Genomic DNA, 23,944 nt, shown 5'->3' with positions numbered 1-23,944 from the left:
GGGAGGTCAGATAACCTGTGCAGGGGCAATGCTGCTGCCCCCAGGGCCGGCCGCATGGCACCTGCAGCGTGGTCTTGCGGAAGCGGTCATTGAGCAGCTCCATGTTGCTCTGCTCCTCCTCCAGCTCCTCTTCCAGCTGTGCGATCCGCGCTTCCAGGCGCCGCTTCTCATCCAACAGCGCAGACCTAAGCTCGAGGAAGGGGCCGAGCACAGAGCATAGGATGAGAACTGTGAGTGTGACTCCCGATTAGTCCCTGCATTTATCCCTGATCTGTGGGTAAGCCCCACCCTCAGACAGTTCTCTTTCCTTCCCAAATCTGCCTTCCTGGTCCTGCACTGTCCTCTGAACCACTGTGGTGACCTCTCTGCTGCTTAACTCTGCCTCTAGAATTTGGCCAAGATCTTGGATGAACTCTAATGTCCTAGCACTCCCAAGGAGAAAGCAACTTAATTGGTCAAAAGAAATCATTAAAAACAAACAAACCAAGCCGGGCGTGGTGGCGCACGCCTTTAATCCCAGCACTTGGGAGGCAGAGGCAGGCGGATTTCTGAGTTCGAGGCCACCCTGGTCTACAGAGTGAGTTCCAGGACAGCCAGGGCTATACAGAGAAACCCTGTCTCGAAAAACCAAAAAAAAAAAAAAGAAAAAAGAAAAAAACAAACAAACAAACAAACCCCCAAACAAAAACAAAACCAAGAAACTCCAAGGAAGATTGTAAGGAAGCTACTAGCCAAGCCAAGTCTGAAAGGGAGGCCCTCAGGTGCCAGGTTTGGTCAGTGGTGTCTTGGCAACTATCCAAACAAAAACAACTATTGATTGCCACTTTACATTTCCTATAGTAACTTTATGGTAAACCCTATACATGACAACATGGAGAAATCAAATTGGTACTGACAAGGAAGCTTTTTCCTTGCTGGAAAACATTCATAGTAACAGAAGGGGCTAATTTAGGATCCTGAGAGGAGGAAAGTTATCAACAGTCTTATCCATCTGTGGGCCCCATGAGCTATGGTAATGGCCAGTACATCAAGGTATACTCAAGGATGCAATATTGGCATACATGTTATGGTGTTTTAGTTAAGGTTTCATTGTTATGAAGAGACACCATGAACACCGCAACTCTTATAAAAGACAATATTTAATTGAGGCTTGCTTACACGTTCAGTCTATTATCATTATGGAGGGCACTATGGCAGCATCTAGGCAGCCATGGTGCTGGAGGAACTAAGAGTTCTATCTCTTGTTCCAAAGGCTTTCAGGCAGTCTGTGGATGTGCACTCTGTAAGGCCAGTGGCACCTACCGCCACAGGTGTACACGCATGTGTGTGCATGGGCATATGAGTGTGTGGCCCTATGTGTGACAGGCAGTGGCTGAGGATGCCCAGACTTCTTGTCATCCTTTTAGACCTGAAGAGATGAGCAAGCCCACTTACTCTGCGATGTCAGGTGACTGTGCCTAGCCTGTGCACAGGGTAGGCCGAATGCTAGCGCTTCCACGCCACCCCTCCCATTTGCCTGCTGTCGAGGAAGACTCACTTTCCAGAGGCGCTGTTGGCGATCTCATCAGCCAGCTCGTCTCGCTCCTGCTCTGCGTGTCGGCGGGCTCGCTCGGATGAGGCCAGCTCCTGAATGAGTTTAAACTGAGTTAGGCTCTGGCCATGGTCAGTCCCCTCATGCTTTCCACACAACCAAGCAGCAGTCTCTATAAGGAAGGAGGCCAGATGTGCTACAGGCCCAGTAAACAAAGGCCACCAAGGAAGCGCTTCACTGTCACTGGTGTGCAGTGGCTGTATCCCACCATCCTTGCATGTTCCCTACAGTCATCGAGCACAAGATTCAACTCTGAACCCTACAGAGACACTGGCCACACCAGATCACAGCTCGTTCAAGGCCTTGCAGCTGCTGACCATGGTATGCTGAAGTACAGAGCAACCAAAAAGCAAATGGAGTCTGTTTGGAAGTCTAACCACACTTTTAAATTAGTTGTGGATCAAAGAAGCCATTCATAGAAATAAGAAAAATACAGCATTGCGACAGCAAAATTGCCCTGTGTCAAAGTTTGTGGGATGAAGAAAAAGAACCTTAGAGGGAATCTGTGTCTCAGAGTGTATGGAGACAGGAGCCATCAACCGTGCTGGGGCATGTGTGAGCGTGCTCGAGGCCCCGGTTTCACTCCCTGACGCACATGCATACACACCTCACAGAAGGAGAAAAATATCCCACAGGAAATAAATAAAACACAATAAAATAGAAAATATGAAAGGACTAAAAGCTGGCACTCAGGCTAAGCCTGGGCTCGGCTCCATGTCTGGTCCAGTTTTCATTTCTCAGCCTCTCCCGGACTGACAGGGTCTCAGCAGCGGCTGTAGCCTGTGCTGGTGAGTTCTCATGGCAACTGTTGTCCAGCCAACATTTCAGGTCATTATCTTTTGAGAAAATCTGGAAAATGTATAGAGAGAAATGCACTCTAGGTGCCTTATTACTTGGGTAGGATTCTGTCCTGCCTGCTACGTATGATGGAGACCTTCGTAAAGGATGAGTGAAAAGTGCTTGTTTTAAGATGTTCCGCTCCAGAATTCAACGGAACCTGCCGCTCTTTCTGTAAGGGGACAGCACTCCTGTGTGAGACAACATCCCTCCCTGGGCAGGCCTCACCCATCCCACCCCTTTCCCTCAGGGGAGCATTCTAGAAGGCTGTCTTACTAATGAGCTGTTGTGCCGTTAGCCAGGTAAAAGAATATGCACAAGCAAGCAACAGAGCGCTCGCTCGCTAGCAGGGGTGCTGAACTGAAATCACACCATCAAGGCCATAAAACACATTTCCTGTAGTCTCAGAGCGACTCTAAGGACAAAGCAAAGATACCTCTTGCAGCTGAAGAATTTCTGCTTCTAGACTCTTCAGTTTCTTTTCACTTTCTTTGGATTGAGCAAAAATCTCATCTCTAGATGCTCGAGCCTCTTCTAGTTCACGCTGGTAATCCTTCATCTGTGCCTGAGGTTAAATAAGAAAGGCCTTTCAGGGAGTGACGTTTATTCTCAGAATTGCACAAATGCATTCACACAACTGTATCACTTAGTTAGCTACAGTAGTGGCATCTGATATAATCACCTTTTCATTATAAAAATTCAACCAGCTATGAAGAAAATGAAGCTTTAATGTATGTTTCCCCCGACAGACAGATCATCAAATAGGGATGTCCAACCTCAGTCTCTACTTAATCCTGAAGTTCAAAGGGCGAGAGGCGAGCTGTGAGAGTCGCTGCTACACAAACATGAAGGTAAAGTTTGGATTCCCAGCACCCACAAAAGCTGGCTGAGCCTGGAGTCCCCGGGCTGGGGAACAGACAGGAGGATCTCTGTGGCCTGCTGGCCAGACATCTCCTGGCTGCATCTGAACTCCAGCTTCAGTGACAGGCACTGGAGAAACGAGCTAGAGCATGACTGAGGAGGACGGAGAGTGTGATTAGAGCTGAGAGTCCAACTCAGGATAAGCATCCCAAAGCAAAAGGACACAGATTCTGTGACCTGGGAATATCTGATAAACAGCTATTAAACACATTCAGCATTATATTTTTGTAATGAGTAATATTTTTTGTAATTATCAAGTCAAAATAAAAGTTTGAATTCAGCTTCAAAAATTTAAAATTTTGTATGTGTGTGTGTGTTTAGCCAGTTTGTATGCCGATGCACCACGAATGCAGTACCCACGGAGGCCAGTAGAGGGCAGCACGAGAGCCACCATGCAGTGGGTGCTGGGACCCAACCTGGGTTGGTCCTGGGCAAGAGCAGCAAGTGCTCTTCTAAGGTCAGCCATCGCCAGCTTTAGAGAGCACACAAAAGTGGACCCTCTGCTCCTAACCCTGCGGCTGTGCATGTGTGCAGCTCTGAGCAAATCACCACTGCCATCTCCTTCATCCTGGGGCTGTTCATGCACAGTCCTGCCTTGGCTAAGATGTTGAATGGATGCATGAAGATGTAGAATTATGAAGTTAAAGGAAAGATTTTTCTGAAGTTTTGGTCACAGTTTACACCTCTTTCCTTTCCCATCAGTGCCTACACCCAGCCAGGAAGAGCAGGGTCAGCCCACACCGTACTTTATCATGCATACCGCTCCTCTTCTCAGCGAGGCTATAGAACTGTATCATCCAGGTAGCAAGAGTGATGCTTGCAGCTGTCTGAAAATTACATTCCCAGCAGTGCAGGAGGAAAGGGACACCACTTCCCTTTGGAGACAGAGCTAGACAGTGAAGTTGTTGCTAAGGGCATTTAGGGGCACAGGACCAGATTCCAGCAAGGACACTCCTCCTGGCCACCATCCCCAGCTCTGACTCAAAAGAAAACCCAGTAACCTAGGGGACAGCTGCTCTGGTCCTCATCATGACAGTGGCTCGGTGACAAGGTGACAGTTGGGTGCTGCATGGTCTTCCAGCTTCAGTTTCATCTTGGTTCCAGTAAGGCTATGTGGCCTGTCCCACCAAGGTAAGCCTGCCATCCCTACCTGAAGTTTGCGAAGCTGCTTGATCACTTCATCCCGGGCTTTGTTCGCAGCCTCGATCTGAGCCTCCAGGTCCTTCAGGTCTATCTCCATCTTCTTCTTTGACGCCACAGCCAGTGCCCGCTGTTTCCGCTCATCCTCCAGCTCTGCCTCGAGCTCCCGCACCTGAAGGACAGTGTTGGATTACGTTATCCTGGGCTCTTGATACTTTGGCTAGGGGAGCTTGTCACTTTGCAGAGGTCCCTGTTACCAACAAGTCCCTATGTCTTATTAGCAGGTCTGGGCTTAGTTCAGAAGGTCTTGGAAACCACCCCATGGGAGAGGCCACGCCTGCTGGTAGCACTAGGGGACCCAAGAGGGAAGACCTTAGGCTCACAGTCCAGGTGACTGAGTCAGAAAGATAGGAAGCAGAGGATAATGATTTAACAAACAGGAAAGACGCCTGGAGCACAGGGCAGCAGTCCAGAGGCCAGGGGAACAGGCTCAACCCTAACCCTAACCGTGTCCTGGAGCGAGGGAGCTAGGCCTGACTTATGTGTCTGGGATCCATGCTGCAGAGCTAGGCTCGCTCAGGTTTTGGGCTTCAGACCAGGCAGAAGCCCCACTTGATAGACCAGCAAAGGGAAGCTAGCAGCTGAGGCCACAGGAAAGCTTTAGAGCACACAGCACACAGGAGGAGAGGAAGATACACAGACAAACGTGAGCTGGGGTAGAGCAACACACCCCATCCCCCATGGCCACTCATTCTGGGGTGTTCTTGACGCTTTAGCTGTACCACAGGACAGGATGGCACAGTCCTGGTTACTTGTACCCTTGTGTGAGGCAGAGGGGGTGGGTGGGAGAGGAGAAGCGGGTGTGTGTGTGTGTGTGTTTATCATTTCAGTCCAACCCTAATGCCTGTACTAACAATGAACTAAAACTGTCCAGACTGGGAGCTGTGCCGTGAGCTTCCTGGTCTGTCCTGCATTTCCATTCATCCAGGAAAAACTCCCATGTATGTAGGTGCCCTAGGTGATCTTGCAGTGGGGGCTCTGAGCAGATAGATCACTTGTCATGAACTGGCAAAGTGGGAAGGGAGGTGCTCTTTGAGTGACACCAAGAAGCCTAAGGGGGGGTCTTCTCCAAGGGGAGACCATGGATCTGTTGCACCTGCTCCTGCAGACGACCAGGAGGAGGAAGGGACAGATGGTTGCTTCCACTGTGGTGAGTCTCCGCACCTGACTGTATGCTGCAGATCTGGCTCTGCTGCGCTTGGGATAAGGAGGCTCTTTAGGTATGGAAACTGCCCTGAGGTTCTTCAGTGTGCTTTAAATACATCTATCAGTTCTTGGAAAATTGTCCTTGAAGAGGTCCTGTGTGTGGGCTGAACTTGGGACTCACTTCTAGAGAAGAGGACGAGAGGGATGAACTGTAAAGGCACAGCTCTCGCTGGCTTCCCTGGGCCTTTTGCTCTTGGGCAGGTGGCCTCCACAGGGCATGCGAGCAGCCTTCAGCCAGGCTGCTAACAAGTGCTGAGGTTCCTGTCCATGCTGGGAGGGTGAGCGCATGCGTCACCTCCTCCAGCCCAACCCAGGCCACCCCACAGAAACGGGACGCCAGAAATGTGGCTTTAACTCACTACGTTTGGCGTAAGTTAGTCAACAATAAAGAATGAATCAAGTTAATGTTAGTGAAACAAAAGTAGTAAAATAAAATTAAATATAAATCAAGACTGGTTTCCATGAACTCCAAGGGACACTCAAAGTATCCAAAATCACTTTCAAAGCACACGCACACACACACACACACACACACACACACACACACACACACACACACATACCTCAGAAACATCAACCACAAATTTCCTTAAGATCTATTTATTTAAATATTTTGAGCGTTCTGTCTATATTTAATATGACATGCATGCCTAGCTGAAGGCCAGAAGAGGGCATCAGATCCCATTAGAGATGGCTGTGAGCCACCATGTGGGCTGGAAACTGAACTCACGACCTCTGAAAGAGCAGCCAGTGCTCTGAACCACTGAGCCATCTCTCCAGACCAATCGTGAGATTCTTTTTAGGTTTAAAAAATGTAATATAAGCCAGGCACTTGGAATTAAACTCTGAGTTTGAGTACATAGAGAAGAAACCAATCAACCAACCAAACATACACTCACAAAATTAACTATCAACCCTTTTCTTTCTCTTCTAAGGAGCCCTTTAAGGGTGGGTGACTTAAGGAGGCCATGACATCTGAGTGATGGGAATCTGCAGTGTCCCCCCATCTGCTGGGCAGGTGGGTCCCTATTCTTAGACCCTGAGTGCTCTCATGGCTTCCCTTTGATGGACAGACAGCCTGGCTAGGCAGCAGTGATGTTGGAGAGAGACTATCTAAACCCCTTACTGCCAGACTCAGCCTTTCCTCCTGCTAGTGCTTCCCAGGGCACGGCAGAGCCTCCCTCCACCCACCTGCTTAAGCAGCAGCCGCTTCTTTTCTTCATTCTGCTCATCTCGGGTTTGCAGGTCCCTCTCAAACTGGGCCTTCATGGCCTGCATGTTGACTTCCAGGCGGAGCTTGGCATCCTCAGTGGCCTGCAGCTCGTCCTCCAGCTCCTCCAGCTGGGTCCGCATCTCCTCCACCTGCTGCTCCAAGGCTCGCTTGGATTTCTCAAGCTCGTGGACCTAAGGCAAGGAAGCGTCAGGGCTGGTGAGCAGAGATGTGACCTAATCTCGCAGTTCTGTGGTCACACGTGTTTTAATCACCCGACTCGCGTGACAGAGCTCTGAAGCTAAAGCACAGTCACGGCGCCTGCTGTGTGAGCCTCAGAAGAGATCACTCACAATGGGAAGGCTCTCGAGCAGCCTGCCACAGAGGCAGTCTGAAAAGCAGGGCCTGGCCATGAGGTCTGACCTCTCTCTGAACACAGTCTCCACCAAGATGAGCCTTCTGAGACTGGCAGTGTACTGAGGTCCTCTACCTCCTATCCCAACTAACCGCCTGACCTCCTGAAGCAGACCTATGTGCTGTTAGCTTGGCAGGGGCAAGCCACAGAACTTAGGAAGGTCCATTTGCTAAGTAGTGTTTGGTAACTCAGCAGTCACCATGAGTGTGAGAATGTTGATGACTAGAGAAAATGACTATAGAACCACTACAGTCTTCTCTTCACTTTTACATGGTTGGATCTATCCTGGCTATGCTCTTCTTGGCCATGGAGCTGTACGCAGAAGGCCCGGCAGGATGAGGATGGTCTTCCATCACCTATGATATGGTCAGATGGCTTGGATCCATGCAGACCACACCTCTTTATGGTTGTTTCCACACTTCTCAAAACCAACAAAACAGGTCTTGGCTACAAAGTGCATGGGGTAACAACAGGAGAAGCAGGGCACGGTGATGCAGAGGCTGGTGGGCTCTATGAGTTCAAGGCTAGCGCTGGCTGGTCTACAAAGTGAGTTCTAGGACAGCCAGGGCTATTACACAGAGAAGCTCTGTCTCAAAACCCCAAAATAATGCAAGCTAGGAGAAGAGCCCAGGGGAACGTCATCTTTGATTTGCAGGTCTGGATTTACTCTGCAGCTCTCTGCTGGTCAGATACTAAGGGAGGGTGCAGGGTGAGGAACTAGCATGGGGACTCTGGAGAAGGCATGCCTGTGAGAGCACACAGAAATCTCTAAACTGCAAGTCTGACAACTACCCATACCCTGAAGGCCAGCACTCAGGTCTCACAGGGAAGGCTGGGTGGGGAGTGGAAGAAATGTGCTTCAGTTCCCACAAACCTCTTTTTTCCAGGGGATCTTGGAATATCTAGGTTTGCAACCACTGATATTGTAGATGCCCATGTTGAGAGGTGCCTGACAGGATGAACTGGGGCAGGAAGGGCCAGGGTAAGGTTCAACATCTGGCTACCTGCTAGGGTTGCTGCAAGAATTCCACAAATGGGGTCTGGGGAGATTGTCTCAGCGGTAGAGAACACTGAGTGCCCTTGTGGAGGACCTGGTTTCAATTTGCAGCCCACATGGCAGCTCACAAACACCTGTAAGTCTAGTTCCAAGGGATCCAATGCCCTCTTCTGCTCTCAAGGGCATTGGGCATGTGTACGGCACATGGACATACCTGCAGATTTCCACATGTATCTTGGCTCAGGTGAATGAGAGCAGATTGGCCCCTATCTGCCTCCAGGACAGGGCTCGAGTTGGCTCTGCTCTGGGCCTGTGTCCCAGGCCCTTTCTGTCCCTTGCAACTACAGGTGACTTACGTTCTTCCCCACATCGTCTTTAGAGCTCATCAGGTCTTCCATGTCTGCTCGAAGCTGCTTGTTCTGCCTCTCGAATTCCTCCTTCGCCTCCAAGGCCTCCTCAAGGGCCCGCGCCAGGGAGAGCGCTTTGGTTTCTTTCTCTCTGGCCTCAGCTTCAGCCCGGTCCCGCTCTTCTGCATAGCGAGCAGAGATGCCCTTTTCTTCTGCCAACAGCTGTGTGAGAGCAGAGCACAGTGAAAATGCCACTCACTGAGTCTAAGAACACAGCAGGCTGACCATCCATCCATATGTCCCCAAGGCTCTCTGAGAGCCAACAGTGCCACAACTGGAAAATTCCAATCTGCCCTCATAGGATAGGTCACAGTCAAAACACAAAACGTTGTACAGGCTGTAAGTACAGGCTTATGTGAAACATGAATGAATTTTAGGTTGACACTTGGGTCCTGTCCACAGCATGTCATTATACAGACACACATGTTCCCAAACGAGACATTGTCAAGCCCGAGACTGCTCGTCCTAAGAACTCTGTGCAGGACTCACAGGCGTCCCCCACACACTTCCTTTTTATGCATTCTGAACACTGTATAAATATGTATTGCATTTAAATAAGAAAAGGTTGTCTTAAACCAAACCCAAAACCCAAGTGAGCCTTGTCAGGATGGGGAACCTAAGGGCCGGGGACAGGCAACCCCTCACCTGGTCGAACTTCTTCTGTTTCTTCTCCAAGTTGGAGACGATCTGGCGCTGGTGGTCCAGGTCCACCGTCAGGTCATCCAGTTCTTGTTGCAGCCGGTTCTTGGTCTTCTCCAGCTTGTCATACGCCAGGACCTTCTCCTCCAGCCGCTGGCTCAGCGCCTCCACATCCTTGAGCAGTTTCTTTTTGGCTTCCTCCAAACTCTCGATTGTCCCCAGGTCATCGTCCACTTTCTTCTTGGTGTCAGCCAGCTGGGTTTGGGGTAAGGAGGCAAGGGTCAGATAACAACTCGTCTGACTTTTGCATTTCAAGAATAAACACTTGTTTCCAATATTATAAACCAGCATGGGATGATTTTAACACAAGCCCTGGAGTGGAAGGAACCCTTAGCTAAGCTGTAAAATGGCAGCTGTATTGGCATCCCATGAAGCCACGCTCTGTCTGTAAGGTGGTGAAGTTATAAAGAGGACATCAGTGTTTGACTGGGTCAAAGGAAGAAAAACCATGTAACGAGCTTAATTTAGTTCAACCCAATTAACTGTCCCACATGCAGAGACAGAGTCCCTGTGGCCAGGCTGCACTGTCCCTGCATACATCTAGGGCACCGCTGCTCCCCAGATGACACACACCTGGGACTGCAGAGCCAACACCTGCTTCTCCAGGTTCTTCCTGGCCTCCTCCTCCTCCTCCTGCTGCTCCTGAAGGCTGTTCTTCTCCTCCTCCAGCTGCCGGATCCGACTGCTCAGGTTCAGTTTCTGCCGTGTCTCTTCCTGAAGGAGCTCCTGTGTGGTTAAGAGTGGGTGTCTAGGTTACCTGCAGCAGACTCGGGGGCTCGATCCCATCAGGAGAACGAAAGATCCAAACGGAAGTAAGTCTCTGGACAGTTATGCCATAAAAAGAAAGCTGCTGCAGTCTCTTCCTTGGCACTCCCCTGCCTCAGTCCCAGCACTTGGCAGGCATCTCTCTATAGGATAAGTCTCAGCCACCCCTTTAATCATTTTTCCTTCCTATTTTTAGCTTGACTGATTTCCCCGAAATCTGTGTGCAAGCATGTCCTTGCTGCTTGTAACTCGAGCACTTTTCAAGGTGACGCATGGCTTCTGCCTCCTGTAGTCTTGCTGACCAGGCTGCTCAGGGTCAACCCTGGATGCGGAACTTGTCCCTAGTAACTTAATTACTGTGTCTATCCAAGACTTCTACCTCCATATTTTAAGCCCCTCACCCCAAACGCAGAAACACCGTCTCATTGGTTGCTCCGTCACAGAGATGCACTCAGCATACACTTTGGGCACATATGTGACAACATGCCCTGGGCACATATGTGACATTGTGACACAACATCAGTCAGAGCTTGGTTTTATTCCCATCCTCAGCTGGCTGAAAGTTCTGTTGATTCAAAGTCTGGTACCTCCCCCTTCCATTCCTGCTCCCCCAAGTACCTGTGTGTCCTGTAGTTGAGACTCGAGACCAGCTGCATCCTTCGCAAACTTAATACCTTTCTTCTCAGCTTCTTCCAGCAGGGTTGACACATTATCCAGCTCATTCTGCAGAGAGGTAAGGATGAAATTCAGTTCCATAGCGAGAAAAAGACCTATCACCACAGCTCATAGAGAACAGAACAGTGCGTGAGTGTCACGTGTGTGAGAATTCTAACTAGCAAATTCAGTGAATAATGCTTACCACCCAGGGTGGAGCTAAGACCTCCTCCGCAGCCACCTCCCCATGGCCTCTGGTTGAAAGGGCAGGGGGTGCTTGGACCCTGGGATCCTCTTTGTATTTTACTTTGGCCACGAAAAGACAAAATAAAACCACTTCAGCTGGAGGACATGAAGGGCCAGTTTGGGCCAGCAGGTGCTTTCTTTCATGTTAATTTACACTAGGCACACTGGGGGCACATGGAATTTACATTCTTACAGAACTCAACATTTAAGGGACTCAGAAGGAAATATGCATGCTAACAATTAGCCAATATGTTTCCAGCTCTTAGGAACAGGTCTACATTCAGTGTGATGATCAGATTTTAGCAATAGTGTGATACTTCCCCCATTTCCTCCTCAATGAAAGATGTCTCCAAAAAGGGCTGGAGAGATGGCTCAGACTGTAAGAGCACTGGTTGCACTTCTGGAAGAGTTCCCAGCTCCCACATGGTAGCTCATAATGGTCTGTAACTACAGTCCTAGGGGACCTGCACCCTCTGACCTTGGTGAGCATTGGGCATATGGGTGATGCACAGATATACATGTGGACAAGACTCAAAAGAATATACAGTGGTGGAGCACCTTTAGTCCTAGTACTAGGGAGGCAGAGGCAGGTGCAGGCAGATCTCTGTGAGAGGTCCTCCTGGTCTAAGAGCAAGTTCCAGGACAGCCATGGCTACACAGACAAACTGTCTCAAAACATGCACACACTCACTCACACGTGCACATTCAAAACAATTTTCTAAAAGGGTTGGAAAAGTCTTTATTTTAAAATCTTTTGTGAGTGCTGTGCATATGAAGTGGAAGAGCAGCAGGGTAGCCTGTCCTCACTTGTCTTCTGGCTGTATTATTACAGGGAGCTACATGGAAGACACACTGTATGCCTAACAAGACAGCCCTGCTTCTATTACTTTGTAGCAACATCCTTCAGAGAGCTCATTTTTCCCTGCTCTTGGTGGAGGGTACTGGGGAAGATCTCTGGTGTTAAGAGGGACCGCCTGTTCTACCTTAGATCTGAAGAGAGCCAGAGAGGAGGCCTTTAGCTCCTATGACCTGCAGCCTCCTAGCCCAGCCTGTGGAGCTGTGTGAGGATGCAATGGAGGGAAGTGGCTATGTCCGTAGGAGCCCAGTGCTTTCTGGGAAACCACTGATGTCGCCCACCTTAGTCATAACACTGTTTCTAACAGTGCCTTTCAGGAACACCTTCCAAGATCCATGAGAGCCCCATACACAGGCATACAGGGATATCTGTACACAGCAGGCCAGAGGCTGTTCTCCTTAAAAGGCCTGCTTCTAACATCCCTGGCTAGATTCAGAAAGTTGGATTTCACGTGGGGTCTTACAATTCTCTAGGTCCACTGTGCCTAGATTATCTGGGCAAATCAGGTGGCCTGTGCTGAGTGCCTGCTGTCCTTCCAGGCAGAGGGCCTACAGGACCCACCTCTCAGCAACAGCCTACTTTGCTGAGTGTCTGACAGGATCCCTGAAGGGCGACACTTGACACACTGTCCCCATCCTGCTGGAGAAACTGGGTACCTGCTGTGGGACTGGGCTGGAGATTCCCCAGCTGGCCACCACAGAGTCTACTAGCTCCAGCTTCCTTCCCTGTCCTGTGTTCCTTCACTAGAGCAAACCACTGAAGCCCAGGGAGACCTCAAACCGAAGCGACAGGCAGCTTCTGTCCTTTGTGCAGTGGGCAGCAGCACAGACACTCCTCTGGGAAGTCACTTTACTCGCTACACCCGAGCCCATTACCAGACACTGATGGAGTCTCTGATCGGTGCTGTTGCCCACATCCGACAGTGAGCAGCTTTAAAGCTGAGCCCATGTGCGGCTCCATTTCTTGAGGAAAAATGAGAAAGACACCGATTTTGGTCCCAGGGTATTTAATGGTTTACAATACATGACAACCAAATCAGGAAAAAGAACCTGTGCCAATGAAATACTTTAAACACGTCTGTGCACAGCCAGTCTCTTGAGTGCTCTTGTGTTTCCTGGACTAAGGAGAAGGTGAGATGCCCTCGGCCACAGCCGTACTGGCCAGGTCTAAACTCACCGGTCTTATTCTTTAAAGGGACTGTTTACCTTAAGTTTATCTTAAACACACACACACACACACATACACACACATACCCTCGAGCTGCCATATTTAATCGGGACAACACTTTCCAGGTATGCAACAGAACACGCCGCCAGAGCCCATACCTGTAGCTTGTTTGCTTTCTCGGCCAGCTCTACCCTGAGCCTGTCACCCTCTGACACCTTGGCATGGAGCTCCTGGACCTGGGCATCCAGCTTCTTCCTCTTGTGCTCTGACTCCGCCTTCACCTGCTGCAGCACCTTCACCTCACACGCCAGCTCCTTGTTGTCTGTCTCCAGGCCCTGTTTGTTCTTCTCCAGGTTGGCTTTGAACTAGGAGAGGGGAGGGAGGAATTCCTCAGCGGCTGTCTCACAACACTCCATTAAAAGCACTGCTTTTGTCTGCAGAATTCTGTGGGCACACAGTGAGCCTACAATACCACGTGCTGGAGGAATGCCTGAGCACACCCACTGTGCTGAGTTGCCAGGGTTCTGGGTGTAACGCCTTGTGAGTTGTTGGAGCACTAACTATGGACTGAGAACCCATTGGACCGTGTCATTCTTCTTGTCCATATAGGGTAGAGGAAGAAACTACGTGCCTTCGGTAGCAAGTTGTTAGAAACATTTTCCCAAACTTACTGAGTTTGGACCAGGGGCTGGGTTTCTCTGAGCCATTGGCTGAGGTTAGAGATGAGGCTACGGAACTTGGCTTTAATCTGTCTTTCCACTTACTAGCTGGGTGACTAAGCTTATGTGCTGAGCCTTAGTTTCCTTATCCTTTAAATGACGATGACAGGTTATGCGACAGTGCTGAAGTTAGGACTCTCAGAGAGAGTATTAAACAGCAGAAACTGACCCTCACTAACATGCTAACACCATCACCCTGTACAGGGAAGGGTGGCCTGTAGCTAAGTAGAAAAGAGAAAGGTGTGTGTGTGTGTGTGTGTGCGTGCGCGAGCACAGGGGCAAAACAGCAGGAAGGCAAGGAAATCTGTGGGGAGGGAGGAGGAAGGTGGCCCTCGTGGGAGGGCACAGCGAGGGTGAGGAGTGAGGTGTAGAAGGGCAGACAGTGGTCTCTGGGACATGGCACGAGGCAGGGCCCTCACCCTTTTCGCTTGCTCCAGCTGCTCGGAAAGCTCCTCCAGCGCTGTGGCATGCCTCTGTCTCATGTCCTGGATCTGAGCTTCGTGGTTCTTAGTTTCATCCTCAAGAGCCTTCTTCAGCTCTGCCACTTCCTGCTCACGTTTTGTGCTAGAGACATTTTTTTTTTAAGTATGAAGATCAGAATGGACTAAGCAATGAAATTAAAACTCATTTTATGTACTGTTCATGCTTAGTAAACCTTACAGGAAGTCCTTTGACAAATACCAGCCATGCTATTTGCAGTAAGTGGGCATGATCATCACCGTGGCATCAGACATCCTTCTAGAAGCAGTGCCCTCCACACTGACCTACAGCCAGGAGTCACGGTGACAGCTATATACTGACCTACAGCCAGGAGTCACTGTGACAGCTATATCCTGACCTACAGCCAGGAGTCATGGTGACAGTCACACACTGACCTACGGCCAGGAGTCACGGTGACAGCCACACACTGACCTACAGCCAGGAGTCGCTGTGACAGCCACACACTGACCTACAGCCAGGAGTCGCTGTGACAGCCACACACTGACCTACAGCCAGGAGTCACGGTGACAGCCACACACTGACCTACAGCCAGGAGTCACGGTGACAGCCACACACTGACCTACAGCCAGGAGTCACGGTGACAGCCACACACTGACCTACAGCCAGGAGTCACGGTGACAGCCACACACTGACCTACAGCCAGGAGTCACGGTGACAGCCATACACTGACCTACAGCCAGGAGTCACGGTGACAGCCACACACTGACCTACAGCCAGGAGTCATGGTGACAGCCACACACTGACCTACAGCCAGGAGTCGCTGTGACAGCCATACACTGACCTACAGCCAGGAGTCACTGTGATGGGCCATACAGGCCATCTAGTCCTTATATGCAGTCTGCTTAACACATGAAGCCAAGCTTCCTCGGTCTAGCCAACTCTCTGAGGTAAATCCCACAAGGCTTGTAGCCCCAAAGGTGTTCCACACCTTAACCAAGCCTCCTGTGAAGCAGTTACAGATATCTAATGTTTGTCCTTCAGCCCTTTGCTGATGGAGCTTGGGAGATGAAGCTAAGGCAGGTTTTAAAGGGTCATCTCTCTCTAGAAAAGGTCTTGGTGTCGGGGGTCTGGTACTAGGCACAGCGGATACAAAGATCACAGGATGTGAATGCTATGAATGAAGTTGAGGGGCTACGTAACTGCACTTACGTCATGAAGATCACTAGTACCAATCACCTCTGTGTGGCTCTCTAGTATTTATATATATGACATATATTATATATATATATATATATATATATATATATTTATATATATGACATATAGGGGCAACATGAACAACCCAGTTATTTTACTAACCAGAAGCAAATTCAGCTCCTACATGTGATAAGCCAGGCTTTAGATCTGCCAACCTGAGCATCAGGGTCAAGCGCATAGCTTGACACAGATGGAAACCAGAGGTTGCGATGTAGCTTCATGGTAGAGCTCTTGCCCTCTGAGTACCACCTCCTTGCCCACTGAAACCAGTAAGGTGAACCCCACTCCTGCAAAGACCTACATTAGCTTGTCTGGATTGTCACAAGCTCCACAGTCACCCTGAAGGGCATATCTGGAAGACTTGCTGTTTGCTTTTAAATATTTAGGGGGACCTACATCCAGCACAACTCAAAATACCAGGTCAATGCCAATGACAGAAACTTAGAGTAATCAAGTCCTCATGTTTTGGGGAGCAAAGGATGAGAAGGGGAGTCTTTATGTTCTGGGAGAGAAGATGAATAACAGAAGCTGTTCAGCATGGGGGGGGGGTCCCCTAGGTCCCTTAGGGCTGGGAACTAGAACTTAGTTTTACCCTGTGACTAAAATGGAGTCTGAAAACAAAATGGCAGTACTTAGGATAAGTACTTTCGCTTGTTCCCAACACAGATATGAAACTCATGCCAAGGACACAGTTCTCTCCCTATTCTCAGCTGAGAGAGAGGGCAGAGGTCATGACCATGAAGGGGCTGCTCCAGCTGCCAGCTTTGTGGATAGACGGGAGTCTAGACTGAAGGGTCACAGAAGTCCACTTCAGCCGCAAGCGCTGCTGCCACACACACTTAGTCGCCTGTCCATCAACATTACTTCAACAGAGCTGGTGGCCAGTCCCCTGCTGCCAGCTCATTGTCTTTTCAGTTTCTTCCTGGTCTCTACCTGAATCCCAAAGTCACAGGATATGACCACAATTCACACAATCAAGGAAAAACTAGAGGACAAGGTAGGGTCGGGTGAACACTCTAACCGGTCTCAGTAAGAGCGCAGCACACACCCAGGTTTTAGGAGAGCCAAAGCCATGCCTCGAGTGTGCCACCACCAAGCACAAGCTTGGATCTGGTAAACGTGTACACACCATTTCACGTTGTAAACACAGAATTCCTCTGTAGCCCAGGCTGGCTTCAAACTTGTGGCAACTCTCCTGTCTCAGTCACCCAGGTACTTGGAATTATAGGCATGAGCAACCACACTCAGTATAGCTTTATCTTTGCAAGAGTTTGAGCGGGAGGAAATAATCAGAATTGTGGTTCAAGGTCCATCTGAGGAGCTAGAAATCCACCCAGAAGTTAAGAGTCTGTTCTGCTCTTTTGGATTCCTGGGTTCGGTTCCCAGCACCCCCCTCAGGTGGCTCACAACTGCCTGTCAGTCCAGTTGCAGGGAGCGGTGTGGCCTCCTTCTGGCCTCCTGTAACTCCAGTGTCAGGGGATCTGAGTTCTTCAGGCATCTGCACACGTGGGCACACACCACAACCCTCATTAAAAATATAAAAATACAAAGGACCTTTTGAGAGTGGATACTACTGCAAATTTAGTTAGATTTGCGTAAAGCAGAAACTTTGAAAAGCGGGCTAGAACTTAAACCTCTAACGAGCATTTGTGGCCCAAACCCTGGGTGGTGCGCTGTGCTGGCTGCTCATTCTTCACTGAGTGCTCTCGAAACCTGTGTCTGCCCTGGGCTCGCTGTTCTCTGCAACCAGCTGCTATCTAGACACAGATCTGTCATTCTCCCCAGGGCTGCTTCCCGGTCAATGAGTAGATCCAGATGTCACATCCTGACCTGCTTGGAAAGCTTGGGGGTGGGGGTGGTGCACTGGCTTTGGGCATACTAACCTCCCTTGTGGGTACTCAGTGCCACACCTACTTCTCTCCTGATTCCCGAATCCAAAAAAAAACGATCCTGTTTGTCTACTTTAGGCTGACGATATAGCCTCTCTCCCACTGGGGCAATGGTGGCTCGCCCATCATCCACATCCTAGAGCGTCTGACAGGTGTGTGTGTGTATGTGTGTGTGTGTGTGTAGTTTCCAGAAGAGGGCACTGGATCTGGAGATACAAGAAGTTGTAAGCAGCACCATATGAGTGCTGGGAACTGAATTTAACAAGAGTATTCTGTGCTCTTTCTTTCAACAGGCGTGTGTGTGGCATAACAAGCTCAGTCACTAGCCTAGGCAGTGTGGGTTCCCTTCTGTCTGGATGCACATTCACATGGAGGGAGCAGTGACTAGCAGGAGGCAAGGTCAGCAAGGTGGAAGGTGTCCCTGTGGCCTCATAGATGACATCTATATTGCCAGTGGCCCTGCCTAGTCTGTGGGCTGTGACTTTCTATGGGCTGATAGCTATAGGTTCCTACCTATGAACTTCTCAGGCTGTGTCTACCTGTGCTCGTAGGTACAGCCCCTGCCTAGCTGTTGGGTAGTATACTGTGTAGTACCAACTCATACCTGAGGCCTTTGCTCACTCTCTTCTTTTTTACAGTGCTGGGGTTGAACCCAGGGCCTACTGGGTTCAATATGCAGCAAGCAAGCACTCTTTGTCTGAGCTGTTTCTCCGGGCTTCGCACCTGTTTGTACCCCCCTTCCTCCTCTGCTTCCCTTCAGTGTTCATGGCTACTGTACTGCCTGTAGGTGCGGGCTGCCCCATGGTTTCTTTCTATGTTTACCCAGTCTTTCCCTCTGGTCCTGCCCCTTGTCCCCTCCTGACTTCAGCTTCTACCATGTCTCACATCTCAGTCGCCTGTGTGGCCAGTCACTAACCATAGCTACTTACTTCATCACCAGTTGTCCTGCCATCCTTCCAGGAGGAAGCAGGCTATTGATTGGAATGGCATCCAGTATGGAATGGGATGGAAAGCCCAGCACGGCAGAGCCCCCCACTCACCGGAGTTCCTGCTGAGCTGCTGTGGTGTCTAGGGTGTCCTCCAGCTCTGTCTTCAGAGCTTCCAGCTCCTCACTCAAGTCCCGTTTTTGTTTCTCAGCCTTGTTCCTTGAAGCCTTTTCAGACTCAAAGTCTTCCTGGAGCTCTGCGATTTGGGCCTGCAGCTCCCGTGCAACTTTAAGTGCATTATTCTTGTGCAGTGTCTCATCATCTCCTCTGTCAAAAGATCCAGGCACAAAGACACTGAGGATGGTGTGTGGATGCACTGTCTCCTGCCTGACAACACCCCTCCCTTCCCTGGGGCTGTTGGGTGCAGGGGGTTCCCAGGTAAATGACCTTGGAAGGCCCCAAACTAGCTCTTCAAGTCAAAGTGAGAGTGTTTCTCAACTTTAAAATGTCCTTGGTAGTGAAATGTTCTTGTCAGAACACTGCTGAATGGGTGGTCCCACCAGCTGGAACCAACCTGCGTGTAGTCAAAGACCTGCAACTTCCACACCTTCAATTTCCCCGTTCTTTGGCATATCTTTGAACTCACATGTTGACAGGACTTTATGCTGGGATTACCCAAGTTAGAAGCCTGCTTCCAGGCTAAAAAGCACCCAGACAGACTCACAGAATTGGGGGTGACTGTGGACTTTTTGTCCCCCTGCCTCTGCCTCCTGGAATTATAGGCACGCAGTGTACACTCAGTCTTTTGTAGTGCTGGGATCAGAGCTGGGGTTCTGTGCACAGTAGGCAAGTACTCTACCAGCTGTGTTACAGCTCTGCCCCGTTACAAGCTGTTCTTATTTAAAACATGTTATAAATTAAACTCCAAGACCACGGAGCCAGGTAGTTAACTGATAGAAATGAATGGTTTTAATATTCCAAATGGCTTTAGATTAAATATCAGATTATGGAATAAGAGGAACTATTTCTGAAATGTTATTTCCTCCAAAGTCCCAAAACACACTGAAACTAATCTGTAACATACAGAAAGGAACCATCTGCTACAGTAAAGTGGCTTGCTCTCTGGTGTGAGCCCCCGGGATTGAGATGCCATTTGTAAACACTAACACTCTTGTGAGTCCTCAGAGCTCTTGCACTACTTGTGTGTTGCTAGGTTTTTCATGAATGTATGTCATAACCAACATCAAAGAAACTATATCTTGTTCCTTGGGGCTTTCCTGTGCTCCAGACCCAGGCCACCATGCAGGACCACAGGCCTGCCCGTCCAGCTGCCTCCCCGACTGCAGACCTGGCCAGCGCCCCCTGAAGCTCCTCCTCCTTCTTGGTCAACTGGACTTTGAGCTCATCGACCTGTGCCTGCAGCTCAGCGATCTGGTCCTGCAGATCGGTTGTTTCCCCATCCAGCTTCCGTTTGGCCTTTTCCAGTTCCTGTCGAGTTTTCTCCTCCTTCTTCAAGCGTTCTGTAAGGCAGGACAGAAGCAGCCCTTCACCACACTGCAGAGCACACACAGTAAGTGGATGTGGTCATGGCTCTGATAATCCCGAGTCCATGCTTGGTCATCTGAGAGCCGCCAGGATGGAATGGCGGTGAGAAGATGAGGATACGGGTAGGGTTTGAAGGAGAAATGGGCATTGTCCAAAGCTGCCCCTGCTTTGGAAAGGGGTCTATCCTGCTAAGAGCCAAGATGATCTGGTGCTGTATCACACCATCCCTATGCCCAGAACTGGGAAGGAAGCTAACCCCAGGCTAGCCCCCAGCCCTAAGATGGGGCGAGCAGACAGAGGAGCAGGCAGAGGCCACATGTTTGCCCTAAGAAAGGCTGTACCACTTCTGTTCCCGTGATTTGCTCAAGCAGTGTGACCCGTGAGTCCTAAACTCTTTGACAAGATTCCTTCTGCTAAGATGCCCCAGGATGGGCACATCCACCTCATGGGCATCGCTTTAGCAGAGGACCCAGAGGGTAGCAAGGAAGTTGACAAAAATAAGTTTGTGCTGATGGTCCATCTTTTATCTACATCAACCAAAAAACCAAAACCAAACCCAACAAACAAATAAACAAACAAACAAAGCACCTAAAATTCCTCCCCAACCCCAAGTATTTTTTTTTAAACTATACAAGCCCATGTTTCCCATTGTAAAGTATGCTTAAGGAAGCTGGTGGGCACGCCTCTGCAGGGCCCCTACAGACAGCACTCGCTGTACAGACAGCAGGATTAAGGACAGGTCATCCGACCTCACAGCTTCTGTCCTGTCGTCCGCCATCTTGACTGTGACATCATAGCAGCCAGAGTTGCTGCCGCTGCCTCTCCCCAGTTTCACCTCTGACCCACCAGGCTCTGCCATTGGCCAATCCCTTTGTGAGGTGTCACCAGGGCACTTCCTCAGTGTTTGGAGCCAATGCCCAGAACGTCCATTAAAGGCAAGTTAAAAAGAACAAAGGAACCCATCCGATTCCATTCCACCCACCAGACACCAAGCCACGCAACCTGGGAGGGTCTCTGTTAACAGAACTCCTCATCTAAGCAGTCGCCGGGCTGTTCTGACTCAGGCACAACACTAAGGTCTCTGGGCCAACACCAACCTTCTAAGTCCGAGATCATCACTTCTTGCTTATTCCTGATTTTGGCCAAGTTTTTTGCCTTTTCTTCCTCTTCAGCCAGCTGAGAGGAACACTCAGCAATTCGGTCTTCCATGAGTTTCTTTTCCTAAGTAGAAAAAAAATCTATTTCAGAAAAGACACGCGAGTTTGGGTTTGGGATTCTCTCTGATGTGAGAAACAGTGGGTAACGGGGCCTAGGGGGTGTTCCCAGGGTAGCCAGTGCTCTCCTGGTGCCTGCCTGCTGCCTGCCTTGTGCTCAGAGCCCAAATACCAGATGCACTACAAGTGGCGTAGATGGAACAGACTAGAAAAGGTTGTAGGACATTTGGCTAAGTAGAGCCTGTCTTTAGAACTCCTTTACAGAGAAAGTAAATACAACTGAAATTTTCTCCAGCACTTTCTCTTCCTCGCATGGAGCCACATTCAGTGAGTGTCAGCTTTCTGTTGCATCCTGATAAAGTAAGACGGAAAGGGTCTTACTTTGATAAATTTGGAATTCTGGTCTTCGAGAAGCAGAACCTCCTCTTCCATCTTCTTGATTTTAGCCTCTGCTGTCACCTTCTCCAGCTGCAGCTTTTGCCGGGCCCCCTCCTCCTCATCCAGTTGTTCTTCTAGGTCCTGGGAAAAAAAAAAGCCTACGTCAGTGTCTCCAGTTTCTCCACCAGCTTCAGCTGCATAGCAAGAGCACACAGGAAAAATGGCTTGTATTTGTGAGTATGAGACAGATCTGTGAACCTTCACAGGGTTAAGTTTAAATTGGGTCAGTCCAACATGGCAAGCTCTGCAACCACGCTTTCAAATACAACTGTAAGAAATCGTCAGGGTGATTCAGATTAAAAAAAAAAAAAATCACACAATAAGCGGGGTGGCAGCCACGACTGTAACTCTAGCACTTAGGAGGCTGGAGTTGCAGGCCAGCCTGGGGCTGTTAACACTGGCAGACCAAGCCAAACACATAACAATACACAAAACTATGAGCATGCTGCAAAGGCTTTGGCAATTAAGCTTTGGTCCATTTGTGAGGAGGTATAACCTGTAATTGAAATTCACATTGTACAGTAACAATCAGCAACCCAGGAAACACCTGGGACAGCAGCACCGACCGCATCAAGCGTGCTCGTCCAGTGCAAGCGCGCCTGTGTCGCAGAGCTCTAGGTGCTGACGCCTTCCTGCTCTGCCACGGCTGTCTTTATTCACATCCTGTATTATTCATAGGATGTTAAAACAGTGGACATGGCTGTACATGTTAACCCAATAACAATTCTGCTCAAAGGTTTTACTTATGGTTAATGTCAGAATCTTGTGAGGTGTAAAGGTGACCTCTATTAGAAAAACCCAAGCACGTCTCTGCGGGCACAGTGACCCTCAGGCCACCTGAAGTGTATATAACGGGTCACCTCAGGCCAGGTCTCCTTCACTGGGACCTCCACCTTCTTCCTTTTTCCTTTGGCTTATCCTAAAGCAAACCCCAAGCATGCTATTTCATCTGAAAAGCCTGCTTTTATTTTTATCTCCCAATAAAAATGACAGGTACTTTAACAAACGAGTTTGCTTGGATCAGAATCTCCAAGTCTCACAGGCTGTGACCTCTGTGACTGAGGTCTTTAAAGCCTCCTCTGGGGGCTGGAGAGATGGCTCAGTGGTTAAGAGCACTGACTGCTCTTCCAGAGGTCCTGAGCTCAATTCCCAGCAACCACATGATGGCTCACAACCATCTATAATGGGATCTGATACCCTCTTCTGGTGTGTCTGAAGATATCGACAGTGTGCTCATATACATAAGATAAATAAATCTTTTAAAAAAAAGCCTCCTCTGCTCTCTAGGCCAGGCTGTCTCCTTGCTAACTGTACTTCTGCTCTGCACACTCACAAGGCGGCAAACGTACAGCAGTGTGCTAGTATAATTTCAATGACTAAAACAAATCTGTACGCTGTTTCAAACAATTCTTGAAAAATAATGGGACTATGAAGGGGCTGGGGCAGAGGGCCTCTACGTACTTTTCTATGTTCTAGGTTTTCTACTTAATTATATTAATGCCAAAACCAAGAAACATATCTTCAAAATCAAATATAAAGACAGTTCTAGTTAAAAAGGTGATCAGAAATCATCCAAAGTCCTACAGGCAGAAGAAAACAACAAAATAAACCATGTAAGGGGTCCAAATGCGGGTCTCAGGGCTGTCCAGTCAATTATGAACCTGACATTCTATGAGAGAAAAAGCCTACCTGGTAATTTCTTAATGCCATGAGTAATCTTAGGTTGCACTGCATGAATTTCCAGTCATAACGGAGATAACAGATTACAGTGGCGACGCAGCAGCCTGCGTTTAGTTAGAACATGAACCTCGCACCATGATAAACAGAGCAGGAAGCTAACTGGTGTAGGACATACACGTCTTAAGGAAACACTAGTCTTTATAAAGAACTACAAGCATCTCATATACAGTAGTAGTTAGAATTTAGTATAAAAAATAGGGAGAGGGCCAGGAAGATGGTTCAGGGTACAACGGTGCCTGCTGTCAAGCCTGATGTCACCTGGACCCACACCTGCGGAAGACCTAGCTTCTACAAGTTGTCCTCTGACCTTTGTAGCATGGCGCACACATACAAAACTGTATTAAACCTAAGCTGCAAGGCCGGGGAGATGCTCTGCCTGAACGACCCCAGCTCAGTCCCCAGGACCCATGGAAAGAAGGAAGGACAGAGCTGGCTCTACATGGGTCATGTGGCACCTGCGCTCCAGTCCCCAACTAAGGTCTCATGGTAGTGAGCTCTGTGACCAGAGCTGATATTTTAAGGTACCAGGCTGGGGTTAACTGTTCCCTGTGCTGCACATTTCTTATGAACCAAGCCAGGTAGGAGATGCTCATGTAATCACTGG

The 23,944-nt window shown here is 49.2% G+C and overlaps 1 protein-coding gene across 4 annotated transcripts in view; it reads right to left on the bottom strand.

Annotated features, from left to right (window-relative positions):
• The window catches only part of Myh10 (myosin, heavy polypeptide 10, non-muscle), a 124,712-nt gene that overhangs the window by 4,841 nt on the left and 95,927 nt on the right, over window positions 1-23,944 (bottom strand). For all 4 annotated transcript variants that reach the window (NM_175260.2, XM_006534489.3, XM_017314835.2 and 1 more), the window contains 15 exons: window positions 21,544-21,681; window positions 21,046-21,169; window positions 19,752-19,923; window positions 18,518-18,730; window positions 14,310-14,454; window positions 13,330-13,536; window positions 10,867-10,971; window positions 10,057-10,209; window positions 9,430-9,678; window positions 8,734-8,946; window positions 6,947-7,159; window positions 4,500-4,661; window positions 2,865-2,993; window positions 1,538-1,626; window positions 62-185 (listed from right to left, as the gene is read on the bottom strand). In NM_175260.2, coding sequence (NP_780469.1) covers window positions 62-185; window positions 1,538-1,626; window positions 2,865-2,993; window positions 4,500-4,661; window positions 6,947-7,159; window positions 8,734-8,946; window positions 9,430-9,678; window positions 10,057-10,209; window positions 10,867-10,971; window positions 13,330-13,536; window positions 14,310-14,454; window positions 18,518-18,730; window positions 19,752-19,923; window positions 21,046-21,169; window positions 21,544-21,681 — 2,436 coding nt within the window. The remainder of the gene's footprint in view (window positions 1-61; window positions 186-1,537; window positions 1,627-2,864; window positions 2,994-4,499; window positions 4,662-6,946; window positions 7,160-8,733; window positions 8,947-9,429; window positions 9,679-10,056; window positions 10,210-10,866; window positions 10,972-13,329; window positions 13,537-14,309; window positions 14,455-18,517; window positions 18,731-19,751; window positions 19,924-21,045; window positions 21,170-21,543; window positions 21,682-23,944) is intronic.

Source organism: Mus musculus, chromosome 11 (genome assembly GCF_000001635.26).
Source record: "Mus musculus strain C57BL/6J chromosome 11, GRCm38.p6 C57BL/6J".
In the NCBI taxonomy this organism is placed as follows: Eukaryota; Metazoa; Chordata; class Mammalia; order Rodentia; family Muridae; genus Mus; species Mus musculus.
This window is presented reverse-complemented; position numbering and strand designations above follow the sequence as displayed.